We start from the raw sequence: 16,810 nt of genomic DNA on the forward strand, positions 1-16,810 counted from the left end.
GTATTAGAAGGGGTTATTACCATTTGATAAAGATCACATTTATATTAGGTGGTTACATTTCTTCACTGGCCTTAAACTCAACTGCTGCTTTGCACATGGTTGATTTCAGCAGATGTGCAGCACTCCTTTGTCATGACACCAAGTCTAAATCAGATTTGCTTTAGAGCTTTAATTAGGCAGTTTTCAGACATGTATATATTTGCCATTTAAAAACTTGAATGCTCTAATTGTTGGAATAATTGGTCATTTAAAAGATACCAATCTAAACTCTTCCTTTTGGCCTTTTCATTTTCTGTAGGGAGTTATTTCATTTTATAGAAACCCGTTTATCCAGGCAATTTAAGGTTTAAAGTAGCCCCATGGTAACAGCTGACTCTGCTGTGTGGCTTTAACACTCCTTTATAGTTACCCTTGACTCCTTTCCCTCCTCTATAATTAATCTTTTTTGTGGTTGCAGTTTTGGCCCACTGCCCTTTTGTGACAGGTTTGTTGTGGTTTCATTTTTCACTTTCTAATGACTTTAATGAAACTCTAGGCATATTTAGTGTTTCATTGTACTTTATTGTAACATTCTGTCACATTAACTGTTTGTGAAGCCTCTTGCTCTTTACGTTATGTCTTTCATATTCCTCATTTTGGTTTTTTTAGACAGTGTTGTTGGTATTTAAATTCAGTCGGTTGAGATCGAGATTAAAACCTTATACATTTAGATCCAAACACTGCCTTCAGTCTTTTAACATGTTCTGTCTGAGAAAATCAAATAAATACTGCCTGTCTGGTAAGTTAGAGCATTTGAAATTGTAATACAAAAACATTTATGGTTTTATCACAACGTAGCACGTCTTACAAGGTTTTGAATATTTTACCTTGACTTCTGTGATTTTTTTTTTTTTTAGAAGGAAATACATCTTTTTAAACCTATTGCTTAGTTGAGATATATAAATTACAGGAAATTTTTGTCACATGTAGAGCCAGTAGTAAACATAAATTTCTGTAGCTTCTAAAATAAATTTTTTGCCATCCTCCAGGACCAGTTGTAATTTTGGAAACTCCCATTTTCTTTGTAAATATTATTGTTCTTCTATATATTCTCCAATAATTAGTAATTATTTTCTCAGTGCAATTATGTGATTTTTTTTGTAATCTGTTTCCTGTTACATTAAACAGATGTATTATAATTTTACTGAAAACATTTTACATCAAATTAGAAAAAAAAAATGCAATTTTAAAGGGGATGCATTTACTTTAAATAGCATCACCGGCATTAGCAACAGTTTTGCCTGTTCTTTGTACATTTGGATTAAGTTCAAAGATCAGTGTGTTCCCTTGGTTTTAGTTTCTTTCTATCTTTGTATTTATTATTCACCTTGCTTCAGGCCCCTGTTTGCTCTTTACAGCTGCTGTTCTCAATCCTCTGATTGGCTCGGCTGCATCCAGTGTCATTCTTCAGCTCTCCCTCCGTTTATGAGTTTGTTTGTTTTAAATGTTTTTCTCTGGATCCCCCCATCACTCCATGCTGTATGTCCCACTTCTTTAGTGCATATACTAGAAGTTTCTGTTGTTATTACTATAACCTTCATCATGATCATTCCAAACTGTGTAGGTCCAGACAGAAGACAACCTCGCTATCATGCATTCATAATGTAAATAACAATGTTAGTTGAATAATGATCTCTAATTATTACAAGTTAAAAGTCATTTGGCTTCCATAAAGTCTGTGAAACACAGATTTAAAACTGCTATGGACATAGACTTGGATTGCTTATAATTAGTTTGTAGAATTTTAAAAAATAACTTCTTTTTAATCATTTCTACAGACTTCATAAAAAATTTCTTGAGTAGATAAAAAAAAAAAAATCACAATAAACAAATTTTTGCATCTTTAAGTGATTGAATTCTGTGGCCAGTCAGTTGTCTAAATTTGCCGGGGATTTTTGCCCCCTGTGGAAAAAGTTTGTACACCACTGAATTATGGGAAACTTCCTTTTTCTTCATTTTAAGTTTTTACATGATCAGATCAATCACTGAAATAGTCTTTCATCAGAAAAAACAGAGCCCACAGAAAACGCAACCAGCTGGGTTTTTACCTGCAATGTTGGATTGTGGCTGACTGTAACCATGAAAGGCGGGTGGGACAGCTAGCCTGGATGGAGATTTGGAGTTATGTCCTGACCCAGAACCAAACCCTGAGGTGGAAGATCCTCCAGGGAGGGCTGGGAAGAGTGGCAGCACCCCCAGAGCTTTGCCCAGGAGCCTGGGTCCCATAGAGAGCACACGCACCTTAACTTCTCGATAGCAATGGTTGATCATACGCAGGTGAACGTTCACCTTGGTCTTGATCTGGATAAGACACTTCACCATGATTTTACTCAAAAAAAGAACCTCTGTTCAACTCTTCTGACCTTCCTTTAACCTTGTCTTTCTTCTTATTGCCTCTGCTGATTTTATCCTCCTGCAGTCAGATTGTACCTCCGAGTGTAGATGGGGAAGTGAGCAGCCTTCCTGTCTCTGGCCGATTGGTCACACAAATTGCCCAGCAAGCTGGCAGAGATAGACGAATCGTAGAATGGTCAGATAGTGACAGACGAGGCCAAGGAATGCTCCCCACTTGTTCCACAGTCAACTTTCCCTCCTCCCTGCTGTCAGCTGGGACACAGACAGCATGACCCCTGACAGCAGGAGCTATTTTGAACTTGTGATATTATTACCAGCTGAAATACCAGAGCAACAAAACACAGGCGGTTCATTGTAGGAATATTTAGGTGATTGGTCAAACCCTGCCGTCTCTGCCCATGACAAGAGGAAGGCTTGTTTGATAAAAGATTAAGCACTGCAAATAGACTTAGCCAAAAGTTGATTAACCTGAACAAGCTGATCAACAAACAGAAAACTCTCAGTGGAAGCATTTACCAAAGGTTAATAGCCAGTTGGATGGGAGAAGGGGCAGTAAGTGGCCTTTATACCGTGACTGCAAGAGTTTCTCATGACAGAAACAATGCTTGAGGGAACAGGTTGATCAGCACCATTCAGGGTATTTATGTGTTTCAGAATGTATTCACAGAGAAAGAATACACAATATGTGTGGTTTAAAAGCTGTGTTGAAAAGGCCCTATGTTTGATGTAGACGTGTATAACCAAAACATGTCAAACTAGAGAGTATTGATCACAAAAGAAGCCAAGAGGCCCACAGTAACTATGGAGGAAATGCATAAATTAACGGCTCAGGTGAGAGGTTCTGTTGACATTGCAACTATTAGTTGGGTCAGTCCATAAATGGAAAAGCAATGGGAAGAGCATCATTGCTATTTAAAGGCTTATTGCAAGCCTTGTGGGGAACACAAAACATGCAGAAGAAGGTGCAATGAGAAGGATGAAATTTGGCCATCATACATTACGCTGCTTGAGAAAACTAACACTGTGCACCATCCAGAACACACCATACCCATGGTGATGCATGGTGGAGACACCATCATGTTGTGGTAATGCTTTTCTTCAGCAGCAGCAGGGAAGCTGGAAGGTATGCTGAAGATAAGTCAAGCTATAAATGCATACCAGGTCAACATGTCAAGCCCTCATCATCATACAGCCTCAGCTACAACACAAAGGGTTCAAACAAAGAATGTAGTCTAGTCAAAAATCTGTGGCAAGACCTGAAAATTGCTGTGCACAGGTAATCTTCATCCAATGTGAGCTCAAACTGTTTTGTGAAGAACACTAGGGGCTGTGAAAGGTAGTTACAAGTATTAATCAGGCAAACATGAAGTTGAAGATTTTAACACAGTAACCAATATAACTAAACTATCCCTTACCCATTTTACTCCCATGTTCAATCCTATTATTGTGAAACTGTCTGAAGTGTCACTAACTAGTCTATAATCTTTTTAATATTCTAATTAAGTGGTGACTCTGTTTATTGCTTACCACTGCTGCGTTTTCCCTCGAGCCTCATGAATGCGTGCGTGTGTGTGTGTGTGTGTGTGTGTGTGTGTGTAATTACCTTCCATGATGGAGATGTGTACAGCTCTCCTTCGGGTTCGGGGCACGCTGGTCAGACGAGGACCGTGAGTGATAGATGGACAGCTCCTGCTGGGAACCATACCAGCCCTGAGGTCAAAAACAAGCAAACAAAACAATAAATGCATACACATAAATATGCAAAATCCCATTTACACAAACACAATTAAAGGAAATAAAAATTTGACCTGTGGATCTCAGGGGGGTCCCTTTTGATCCTGGCACTTTGTTCCATCACTTCTTTTGCAACCTTTCCACTACAAAGCAGAGATTAAAGTATCATTTTGATATTATCCGCTCCAGACAGTCAAATGTGTGTCTAATAAATTAATGTAACTATGCTTTTTATGAGTACTTCATTCATAAATACTGTGTGTTTACCTGTATCTAAAGCGACTACCCTTGAAGAAGAGATTGCTACTGGACACAGTACGAACTTGACTTGATTTCTCCAACCTGTGAGCCAATGGAAAAAATTAATCCAATATATAGACCTCTGCAAAACTATCCACCCCCATTCCACAGTTTTTTTATATCCAGATTTTATTTTTTTTTTTTTTTCATATCTTGTCTGGTTGTAGCCAGACCAATACAAAGTGCAACATAATTATGCTGGGGATAAAGGGATATCTGGTATTTCTTACAAATCATATTGCAATGATTCAATAAGATGTGCACAACCACCAATTGGTCTGTTGATAAATTCTCTATCAACAGAGGTGTTGATGTCTGCAGCTCCTCCAGAGTTACTACCTGTAGTTACTTCTGTCCTTGCCTGATTTAAGAGAATAAGTATGTTTGCAGCTATATTTCTTCCCATACTTGTGTGGTGGGTTGAACAGTGCTCAGTGAGATGTTGAAAGTTTGAAATATTATTTTATAAACTAATTAATCTCTTTAATGTCTATCAAGAACATTTGTCTGTAAGGTATCACATTAAGGTATTTTGAAAAGAAGGAACTATTTTACTTTACATTTCATAATTGTGCCCTACTTCATGTTGGACTGTATTATTTAATCTTTATGCATAATCTTACATATCTATATCTTGTCACTTACTTAAAGAAGGCCTGGTTCTCCACTCCACACTTCCACAGATGCTTACAGGCTTCTGGTGTAGGTGCAAAGTACGTAAGTATAATCTTTCTGTCCTGTAGCAAAACAAAATTACAATATTTTCCTTCATATCTGTATTATTAAAGGAAGCACAAGGGAGAAGGGGCGTTTTTAAAAAAAAAAAAAAAAAAATCTAACTCATTTGACTTTCAGTGTTGCACAGATTGTGTGGATACAATTTCCTGGAGAATTTTCATACCTCATTCTGAGTTGCATATATATGGAATGTCTTTGCTTCAAATTTAAGTTTGGTTACCTCCTCCCTGAGGTACAGAGACAGAATAAATAAGGAAAAGAAAAGGGTAGAAAAATAAAGAATAACAAATTAAGAAGAGGAGACAAAAGCTGAAATGTCAGAGAATAACAGCAACTGTTAAAAGCAACTTTGAAGCAATCTACTTCTTCACAGAATTTTAAATAGTGGCTCAGCTGTACTCACCATTTCAGAAAATGGATCCTCCTGTTTCCTTGTAGCACAGTGAATCCAAATGGAGTGAAAGCAAGAAAAGCAGGATTCCCAGACACATCCTGAGGGAAAAACAATCTGTAGTTTAGTTTAAGCAAGAAAACAGAGTGAGAGAAAAGAAGAACAAAATTTTGACAAGGAAGCCTGAATAGTGTCCTCTTTTTTCTGTAAAGATTACTTTGCATGGATGCGGATCTACTCCATAAGTCTCAAGAGTCTGGGCTTTGTGCAAGAAGTTGAGCTCTGATGTTTCAGGAGTCTGACCTCTGAGAAAAACAAACCACAAAAAAGAAGGAAAGGATGTATGAACAAGCCTGTTTAAATATTTACAGTAAAGTTTCTGTTTTCCTGATATTCTTCCTCATGGCCATTTTTATTTATTTATTTATTTTCACAAATATGACGGTACAATTCAAATAAATACCCAGAAAGTACCTCATTTATTTAGTTTAGTGATCATTCCTTTACTGTTTTTTACACACTGCATGTATTTTACAACTTATTGTTTTTTTGTGTGCCCATTCTGTGCATATTGACAGTCTATTTCACTGCTGCTGGTACGGTAGATGCTGAAAGCTTTTACCGATACTAGGCATAAGTAGAATCAACTTGGGTTATATTATAAAAGTAAAAAAAAGCACTCAAATGTCACAGCTACTGTATATACTTGAGGAAAAAGAATTAAGGCTTAACCTGCTGCTTTGGAGGTTTCATCTTTGATTTGAGTGTGCTTATTTTGCATCTTGGCAAAAATAACACAGGAGATTGATGAGACTGTAGGCCTTTTTTTTTTTTCCATTTAATGTATCGCTTTTGCTTGAATAGTCATCCGTATATGTTTTTTTCCACAATTGTGTTTACAAAGGCAACCAAGGAAATATGTATTTTAGTAATAAAGAAAAACTACAGCCATGAATGATCAATAGAGGGCAGTGTAGGATTAAATCCATACCCAGTATTGGCATTCGTCCCCTGGGCTAAGCATACTGCATACAGTAGTATGAATACAGGACTGTGCAAAGCTTTGGACAGTTTAATGCCATCAGCAGGTGCAGAATGGAACTTATTCCAGAAATATGAACAAATTCAGAATGTTATTTTGGAATGAGGCAATGAGTCCTAAGAGAGTTATATTATAACCAAATCTCAGACTTTGTACAAAAATCTGCCTGTACTTTCAACTTGTAATATTAGGAAATTTACATATACAATATATTAAAATGAAACTGTAACATTTCTCAGAATACATTTCTTTGGGCCTTTAGAGCAATGGGAGGTCATGTACTTTTAGTATATTAATGTCAACCAGAATGTAATTGCAGCAGCAAACACTAAAGTGAAGAAATAAGGAATTGATCAGGTGGAAGTTATGATCTAGGGGTCCCCATGTGATTTCTCTTTTGTGTTACAGTTTTGAGAAGGGGGGAACCCAGCTGCACAGGGATCTCGACTGGTGTCACCTTACATCAGCTCAGTCTTGTGAATCTCAGCAATTCGCCGCTCCAGTTTCTCCGAGTGCTTGGGGAAGAACTGGAACTTGGAGCTATAGCCTTCAGGGTGTTTCCCAGGATCGTAATCACCAATTTCAGCTGAAGAAAATAAGAAAGGTAATGATAATAACTGTGAGCATGCAGCTAATTTCTTTTATTTGAGACAGGTGGGTAATATGTTAAATATAATATTATCAGTATTAGCTATGTGGTAACTATGTACGGTAATTATATTTTGTAAACTCTAACTTGTGTAATTTCAGCCAATTATCATTTCAACTGTGAAAAAAAAATCTGTATCTCTTCTAAATATCTCCCTTTTCCAGTGCAACTGTTTTGTTCACAGCTTTTCACAGCCAACTGAAATTTAGTGGCACCTTTTGGAAAAATGATGGTGATAATTTGTTTCTTTTAAAAAAAAAAAAACTTTTAGCCAGCTTCAGTTTTTAAAAGAGCGCTGAAGCTCTACTGATAATATATATCCATATCAAATATGGGCATGAAAGTCAGTGAAAGTTGATCCAGATACCAAAACTAAGATAGGAAAACACAGTTAAAATTTTTCAGAAGATGTTGCACCTTAGAAAATATCACTTTGTCGCTATCCATTGCAATTGTGATACTGCACATGCTGACTTAATATACTGAGGGACTTTACCCCAGAAGATTCAAAATTCAGACCTGAACTATATGGCAAGTTGAGGAAAAACAAAAGACCCAATACAAATGGCATTGTAGTAGTAAAAGATCCAAAAAAATGTTATAACATTTAAAATCTTTATTACTTATACACCTGGCATTAAATGTTAAAGAATTCTGGATTTCTATATTTCCCAGTGGTGTCGTGTGTTAAAAGCAGTACTAAGATTCAGAAACAATAAAACATATATTCAACAATACGTACAGCAGATTTAATGACCAAAACCAGTTATTTTGCTTTGTCTTTCCCGTTTTTGCTCAGCTAAAAGGCCTAATAAATAATTATTTGCCTAAAATACGTGGGACAACTGGCTGGTAGCTTCAGCTGCATTGACACGTCTTGAGCTAGCTGCTATATATATGGACACAATGAGAGCGTTCGAGTTGGAGAAAGGCTGAGAGATAAAATCCTGATAGGACAGTTAGTTAGTGAGAGACTATTTCTAAATGTATTCTGACTGTCTGCATTCTAATAATAACTGCAATATCAGCAAAACTAGTCAGTTCTTCCTTTTTTTGTTGAGTGAATCTTGGGTCTTTATCATCGTTTTTTTTTTTTTCCAGGAGGATATTTTTATATAACTATAAATTTAAAAAAGGATGTTTTTTAAGTAAGTCCACCATAAAACTAACAGCAGAGGAAATTCAACACATTTACATATATTCATTTTATATGTGCATGGAACAAGGGTGGAAAATTTAGCTCTCCATCAACGTAAGATCTTCAGGTTAAAAATAAACTTGCTTTATGGCAATTCTACCAATTTATCACACCTTGTAATATGTAGGCAGCTAGCAGAGCGGCATCTGATGTCTTGCAAAGTAGGCGGCCGTGATAGAGGTCCCGCTTAACCTGCAGGAAGACTAGATATCTGCGGGGCAAAATGAAAACACACATGCCTAGATTTAAAACATGACTAGATGCAAAATTAGTGCTGCAGACACTAAATGTTTATGACTTCAAGTGAAAATATTCTTAGAGAGTTTCAGGACGGGAATTTCTGAGGAGAAAACAAAAGTCTCTATAGTGTTTCCTTAACGTTCAAGCAAAGCATATGATTTAAAATTAGGTTGGGTGATTATCTGTTTTTAGACTCTATCTGCAACATATTGTAATATTTCTCTTTTTCGTGACAAAGATTAAGCTATACACCTGAGATTCATCATCTCTGAAGGCCAAAGCAATAAAAAGTGGAGCCATAAAACTGTAACTGGAAAGGTGCCAGCGTGCCCTGTGGATTTTAAGAATCTTTAATTCCTGAATATCTATGATGCAACGTGAGGTAATTACCTGCTACACACTAAGGTAATGTGTGTATATCTCCCAAGGAGCTTACCTCAACACATACCTGACATGCCAAGTAAGTTATAAATGTCAATAGAAAACTGGCCATGGTTGGTATTGTAGATGTCATTAAAAGCAAACAAAAACAGCTGTAAAATTTAAAGTGGCATTTATTGGCTTCATGATCCTACGTCGTTGAGAGCCTCCAGTTGGAACAGATGGGTGGAGGAATAGAGGGGCTGCTGCCCTTGCCAGCCTTCTGCTTCATCAAGAAGAGCTCAACTGTGAGGGAGAGATTTTATTGCGTGGCAACCAGTCGAGGGATGTGCTTTTGCACGGATCTGTGCACTTGGTATTGCTCTGGCTCACTCCTTACAGCAGTTTGTTTAGCTGTCAGAGATGCCACTCGATGCAGCAGCGAAGAGGAGCTCTATCGCTACACAATGTAAAGACTTAAATCCACTGCACACATGCTCACTTTGCTGTTCTTAGGATATTCTTAGGATCTAATTTTATACATCTGTAATAAATGTGGGATTTGATTGCACTTTTAACTTATAACTTATTAAATAATAATGTACAAAATTACATCAAAATGTAGTCAAAGCCTACAATTCTGCCCTGGTGTCTAGAAACAATCTGTATGCAAAAGAATCATGCATTATTTACTGTTACTCTGCTGACATGCAGGGCTTTTTGATTTCTAAAGTGGGCAACAAAAGCAGTAAATTTCCATGCTGCTATCCCAATGTTCTTGAACAGAGATTCTGACAGCAGTTAAAGCAGTAGCTTCAGATATGTTCCACCATGAAACCTTAAGGTGCTCTCTAACATGAGCAATAAGAGCAGGGGAACGTGTGACAATGCTAACATATTTATAGACTGTGCAGGTTTTTCTTTGTGACAGATCAACATAAAGTAGTGAATAATTATCTAAGGAAGTTTTCTCTCCATGACTTGTGACATACTAGAAACATGTTTTTTGTGGCTTTTTCCCAAAAATGACTTCCCTCTCATCATTTCTGTATGAGCACCAAATTTGTAAACTGCTTAACTAATAGCTGTTGCTTCAGCCAATTTTTCCACCTGAGTTGTGAGGGTCTTTGCTAGTGTATTGATTAAGGCTCTCCTTACCCAATCCATGTGTGTAGATGGATGACCGAGTGTTGCATGTTTGTGCTTCACTATGCTCTTTCCTTCATCAGATGGATGAAGGAAAGAGCATCCATCATCTGATGGATGATGGATGTTTAGGTTTTTATAACCTAAGCCTGCTTTTAATTCAGCATCAATTGATTCAACTAAGCAAGCCACACTTTTGAAATAATTTAATGCTTAGTTTTCTTTTTAGTTCACTTTTGTACTGCAGTCTGTTGGTCCGTCAAATGACACTTCAATAAAATTGAAGTTTGTGGTTGTGATATCACAAAATGTGAAAGATTTTAAGCTGTATGAGCCCTTTTGAAAGATACTGTATATTTCTATCTGTTCATATATTAAGAATACCTGCAATGGATCAGTTTCAATCAGTTTTAATAGGTCACAATGCCACACCAGTAATGTGAAAAGCTATGTGGACAATCTTTAATTTTCAAAACCTTTTTCCCCCTTTAATTCCCGCATGTTTGGTGCTCCTTTAAAGTGCAAATGGACACGTTTGTGGCGTGGGAGGATGTGTGGTCTTTGAAGATGTGTTTTGATCTTCAAGCCTTTCTCTCTCTACTTTTAAAGTTATTAGGCTGCACTCGGCATCAGTTAGGGTCTTAATTCGTGTTGAAGATCTGCCTGTGTCTTCTGGCACCCTACTGGATCCTTCAGCTCTACAGAGGTAACATTATTTCTGGTCTTCCACTTGACTTTCTTTTTATAGCGTCTACAGGATCTTTTAAATCATTTTAAATGACTGTCTTGATGTGCCCAAACTTAGCAGCGATGAAGAACTCTCAAAATTCCTGCAAAGTTAAAAGACAGAAAGCTTTTATTATTTAGCCATCAGGGAGTCCTTAGTGTGTGAATGTTGGACAGAAAATAATATCAAAGCCAGATATGTGAGCACATTTTGATATTTTAAGACCAATGGTCTTAAAAATGTGATGCGCAGTCTTTTAAAAAGAAATTAATTACAGTCAAGACAATAATTTGTCTTATAATTTCTTTAATTTTGAAATTTGTTACTACATCTTTAATTATTAAGCTCTTACTTTCAATCTGTTTATTAAACAAAAGTGAGAAATGGGATTACTTAAGATTCAAGAATTGCGATTTTGAAAATGAGTGTATTTTTTCTTGTTTCGTGATCAAATGCTTCCTCCAGATAGACAAAAACCTTTATAATTGACTTTGTGAATCAATATTTATAAACATCACAGATGAACTAACCTCGCTGCCCCTTAATTGTTGCACAGCAAGCCATGCTAGACCCTACCTGGTGATTTCCTCTTTCAGAGCAGCGGGGTCTGGTGGATAAAACTTCACACGCAAACACATGGTGAAAGGTGCCTGGGCTGAAAGAACAAGAAAAAAATAATCTACCATTACCTCAAAATGTGTTTTCTGTATGGATAAATTATAAATTAATACTCTCATCAGTTCTTATTCAGTTTTTCCCATGGTGATAGAAATAAAACGTGAGAATACAAACATGAATAAAATACTTACACTTCATTTGTTTGGCAATAGACTTTGTAAACTCCAACCAGTGCTGCAACGATTGAGAAAAAAATAATAAGAAGAACAGCTGAACTATTTAAACAGAGTAAACACAGAGTCTTTAACTGCCTAACTTTCTTTCTTTACGTTATATTGCTCAGCAGTCGATCGGGATCTTTAAGCCAGCTGGAAGCTACATCAAAATTACTTTTAGTTTCCTGCCTTCTGTTTATGAGACAGCAGGTCACACAGAGAAAGCTTTCTAAAAAGTAATTAGATGAGCAAGTCTTTTCACACTGCTGAGCCTAATGAGTCAGTAGGGTATTGCATTGTGCAGTTATTTTCAAAAAACAAACATGCTATACCTTTACTAGCATTCTACTAATTGTCTTTTTTCAGGCTCTTACGAGCTGTTCACATTTCAACAATAAAGAATTAACTGATAATCAGGAACCCTGCAATTTTACACAAGTCTGTTTATTTTTCTGACTGATTTGTCAATCAATGAAAGGAGATGACCTTTCTCTGGCATCCAGAATTAACATGCCAACCTGCCCTGCATATTTATGTGGTGGAAAAATTGTCATTAACCACTGAAAGCAAGCTGTTACAGTAATTTATTTATTTATATTTACAAGGGACCATTTCTACAGCCAAAACAGACACTATGCGGGTAAAATGGTAAACGGTAAATGGACTGAACTTATATAACATCTTTCATGAAATAACTGTAAGAAATGAGCAAAGTATGTCTTTTCACTGCATGTGTAGATACGTGACTGAACTGACAACTAGACTGAATCTGTCATCCACAAATTAAACAGCATTTTTTTTGTCATTGGGATCCAGTTTTTATTTAAGCTAAAGATTCTGTACCAATCTTTTTCACATTTAGCATCAACAGATGGTTGTAACTTCTTAAAGTAACTTGCATCTCTGCAATGAGGCAGATGGAAGTTCAGGCCATGCATAGAATGGCACACAGCTAGAGGTCTGCACCAGAGTGCTGACACAGGAAATGAAACTATTTCTTTTTTTATGTCCATCCATCCATCCATCCATTTTCTTTACACCCTTCTTCCCTAAATGGTCTTTTTTTATGTAAAAAAGCAAATTTTTTTAAATATAAGCAGTTTGCTTCCAATTTGCACACAGAGATAACACTTTTTGATTGACAACAAACAATCTTTGTAGATGAAGACATTTCCAAATACAGAGAGAAAAATTAGGTTTTATGTTTACCTGTTAGCAGGAGGCTTTTAAAAAATAATTTTTAGCCTTTCAATTCAAAAAAATCACAAAAACAGAAAAGTACTTACTCTTTGTTTGTCTGGATCGACATATCTTATGCCAAAGTAATCTTTCTCCAGGAGGTTGAGGTGGTGGCAGATGAGGTCAAACAGGTACTGTCCTTTGGCATCTCGCTGAAAAGAAACATTTAAAGAAATTCATAAACTGTGCTTACAAGAGTGTTGTCAAAGAAGCAAAGGCTTATCAATATTATCGAGCTATGTCAAAATTTTAAAAAGTTACATTTTCAGAAACACTTAAACTCTCTGAGTCACTATTTCAGTTGTTCAAACTCTTTTTAATCAAACACCAAAGCATGGTTATCAAAATTTTCCCTTAGCATAGTGTAACAAAGTGCAGCCCTCCCCCCACCTATTGCTGTGTGGTACCAGTCAACCTGGAATAGATACAGCCTCTTGTAGACATTGTTGCCAGAATTCCAGAGTCATTGTGTGGAAAGGAAAGGTGTGCCATTTTTGCCTCTTGTTTTGATAACAAAACTGCAAGAAATGAGCAAAACTACAGCTGACACGCTAATTATAGCTACCTCCCAAAAAATGTTAAAATATTAATTCAGATTGTATCTTTTCATGTTATTCTAACTGAGAGCTAATAGCACCTTGTTGTACTTGTGTTCCTCTATCAAGAGCAAAATGGTAACAAACATCATCTGACTGCCTCATCTTAGCCCCGTCTACACTCATGCAATTTTACACATTCAGAGAAAATTGCAAACGCTTCAAAAACACAAGGAAATTCATTTCAACATTTTTTCATACCTCAATGTGATGTCTAATTATTTTGTTATTTATCTTGAATGCCTGAGAAATCTAAATGGCCACCAGAAAGCGCTTTAATATTTCACAGCCCTCAAGGGAGATATATAAGGGCTATCAAATATTCATATCAAGGCTGCAGCCATCTGTGAAGGCTCAAAGAAATTTCTGCTGCAGTAAAGGACCTGAAAAACACTGAGACAAGGTGGAGGCAGGCGGATGAGAAAAGGAAGTGCTTGTCATGCAATGAATGCAGCACAGTCATCTGACCCTTCTGCTATCTGGTTATTCTTTGAGCTTAAAAACCCTGTGGAAGAAGAAGCAGATAATAATGGTGTCATCCAATTAAAATAAAATCTGAAAGAAAAACAGGCATTTTTTTCATTAATATTTATTTTTGCTAGTTTGGACAAAAGCTCCTTTTTAGACATGACCTCAGAAAGTAAACTTTCCTTAATTGAAGGCTATTTCTATTTGAATTACGCATTCAAATAGAAAATCCAGACCTTGAGTTTTTGACGTTTAGCCCCAGTGTATTTTGGTTCTACATGCGACAAAGATCCAAAGCACACCAGATTCTGAATGACTCAAAAAAAAAAAAAAAAGAAATTAAAAATGGTGTTGTCATGATGTGTATTTTGATGGTGGACCCAAATGGAAACTTACAAAAATCACAAGGACCCAGAGCAGAACAAAAAAAACATAAATCCAATGAAAAAGCCAGCAGGAAACATGAGGAAGAAACAGAGAAAATAACATTGCATAAAATAAGTGACCAGCAAAGAGTGTGAACAGAAGAAGAGTTTAAATACTGTGAGGGTGAATGCTGGAACAAAAGGCCTGGGCTGATGAGCTAACAAATTGCAGGCTGTAGAGAGAGAGAGGAAGAGAGAGAATGATAGAAAAGGCATAGGGGGCGAGGGAGAGTAATAGGAAATGGATCTAACACTAAAGAATAACTAGGCTTAAGAAACAATTAAACTAAGGTAACAAGGAATAATTAGAGACATGAAATAAAAATAACTAGAAACACTAAGGACTGAACAAAAATAAAACAGAAACAAGACGTTTGTGATCAAAGAATAAGAGTAAGGAACACAGAATAACCAAACCTCAGAAACAACTGAAAACAAACCAGGACATTGCAGATGCAGTCTTCCACAGATGTGGATTTAAATTTGTTTGAGCTTGTATGGAATGACCTTAAGCAGGTCATCCATGCTATAAAACCTTCTAGCATGGCTACATTAACAAATTTTGAGTGATATATATTTATAAATGGAGCAGTGACTAGATGAGGCAGGGACTCTAAATGTAACTTTTCAATTATTTTTTGAACAGTTTTAATATATCTTCTCTTTTCCTATTTCAGTTCATCATTACGACTTGCCTCATGAGTGCATACACTGTATTTTCTTGATGTTTTTTTTTTTTACGAAGTTGATACGTCTTCAGTTTCAGCAAAGGTAAAGGACATTCAGCAATGTCCCATTTTGTCCTTTGAAAGAGACAGTGTGTTCTCATAAGTGAAACTGCACAGTCAGAAAAACTGGAAACCGATATGTGAGAATGAGAAAATTAAAAAGATGGGCGAGAAAAACAACAGTGTAGAACTATTGTGAGACACTGATCATTATGCTCCATTGCAGAATGGCACAGAAACACATTTAGAAATACTTTTAACTGATGACGCATTTAATAATGAATAATTAAAAACGGCGACAATAACTGGTTTTACTTCAAGTCAACTCTCAACAGAAATTCTTCTGATAACAAGCTTTAACATTGTCAGGGCAGATGAGACGTGAGCTACTCCCCCGTCATGCTGACAACTTCAAATCGCAGTTATTGATATTCACAGGAGTCTCACCATCAAGAGCTAACACTCTTAAAAGGCAAACACTGTCATATTCAATAAATTGAAATATTCATTAAAAGTTAATTTAATAAGAGAAACACATTATATTATATCTCTAAGCCTCTTGGTGGCTTGAGGCACAGACCCTCCTGAACAATTGAACCACCTTATCTATGTACAGCTCTGCTTCAAACTCCACTTTTTCTGTTATTCAACTCTGTTTTCCTTTCTGTTTTTTATTTATTTATTTTCTGGATCCTTATAAATTACATTCATGAAGAGTAACTCCAGGACATGCTGGAATCTGGCACACTGGTTGAAATATGCATAATCCATTCTTGTTGAATTATGGCTCTTAAAGTGCTCCTTGTACTATCCAAAAATTAAAAAGAAACTTTGATAGCCCTTTACTAGAAAAGGATTTTCTACAGATCCTTCATATTGGTAAAAGCCTGCTTTTCAAAGCAGCCAAGTTTGATCTGAACCATCTGTCATCTTTACGTTATAAACATTTTTAGCATTCTACGGTGACACCATTATATTGCTATTTTATGATTAGATCATTTTCATTTCTCCAAATCAGACAGAACAAGCACACACAGGACACAATTAAAACCAACATCAAGCACGAGAAGATAAAAGCTTGTTTTAGATATGGCAGTGTGGGGGTACAAACGGTATTATCCAAAGTAAAACAAACCTTGAAAAAGAAATATTTAAAAATGTGTTAACAAGTGAATACATATATTAGTGCTTATGAATAAAATAAAACAAACATCGTAATTACAGCACAAAAAAGTCTAGTTATCATACACTCATAACAATATTACCAAAGTAAATACTAACTGAAACTGGACACAGATGTCTTTAAGTCTTCTAGGTTAATTTGCAGAAAGTATCAACGGTCAATTTGCAACTGATCACAATTGAGGTTTTTATACTGGGGCAGCTATGGAGCACATGCATCAACGTATCATTCTCACCAGGACACCTCCAGCATGCCACTGCATTATTTATTACACAGCTGAGTAAAACAAAAGTTTGACATCGTATATGGTGCAATTCATCACGTGACATCTGGCCCCACGACTTTGCTGTACATCCTCTATATATCTCTGCATAACACTGATGAATGGGCTGGAGTTCAACCACCACAACCCCGTCTGA

General features: G+C 36.4%; 1 protein-coding gene across 1 annotated transcript in view; it reads right to left on the reverse strand.

The window, feature by feature from the left end:
* The window catches only part of frmd5b (FERM domain containing 5b), a 53,954-nt gene that overhangs the window by 3,944 nt on the left and 33,200 nt on the right, over nt 1-16,810 (reverse strand). The window contains exons 2-13 of the mRNA XM_044144445.1: nt 13,039-13,143; nt 11,729-11,771; nt 11,496-11,574; nt 8,560-8,657; nt 7,062-7,185; nt 5,775-5,862; nt 5,570-5,658; nt 5,330-5,393; nt 5,074-5,165; nt 4,396-4,470; nt 4,203-4,271; nt 3,998-4,104 (exon numbers count right to left, since the gene is read on the reverse strand). Of these exons, the coding sequence (XP_044000380.1) occupies nt 3,998-4,104; nt 4,203-4,271; nt 4,396-4,470; nt 5,074-5,165; nt 5,330-5,393; nt 5,570-5,658; nt 5,775-5,862; nt 7,062-7,185; nt 8,560-8,657; nt 11,496-11,574; nt 11,729-11,771; nt 13,039-13,143 (1,033 nt within the window). The remainder of the gene's footprint in view (nt 1-3,997; nt 4,105-4,202; nt 4,272-4,395; nt 4,471-5,073; nt 5,166-5,329; nt 5,394-5,569; nt 5,659-5,774; nt 5,863-7,061; nt 7,186-8,559; nt 8,658-11,495; nt 11,575-11,728; nt 11,772-13,038; nt 13,144-16,810) is intronic.

Source organism: Gambusia affinis, linkage group LG02 (assembly GCF_019740435.1).
Source record: "Gambusia affinis linkage group LG02, SWU_Gaff_1.0, whole genome shotgun sequence".
In the NCBI taxonomy this organism is placed as follows: Eukaryota; Metazoa; Chordata; class Actinopteri; order Cyprinodontiformes; family Poeciliidae; genus Gambusia; species Gambusia affinis.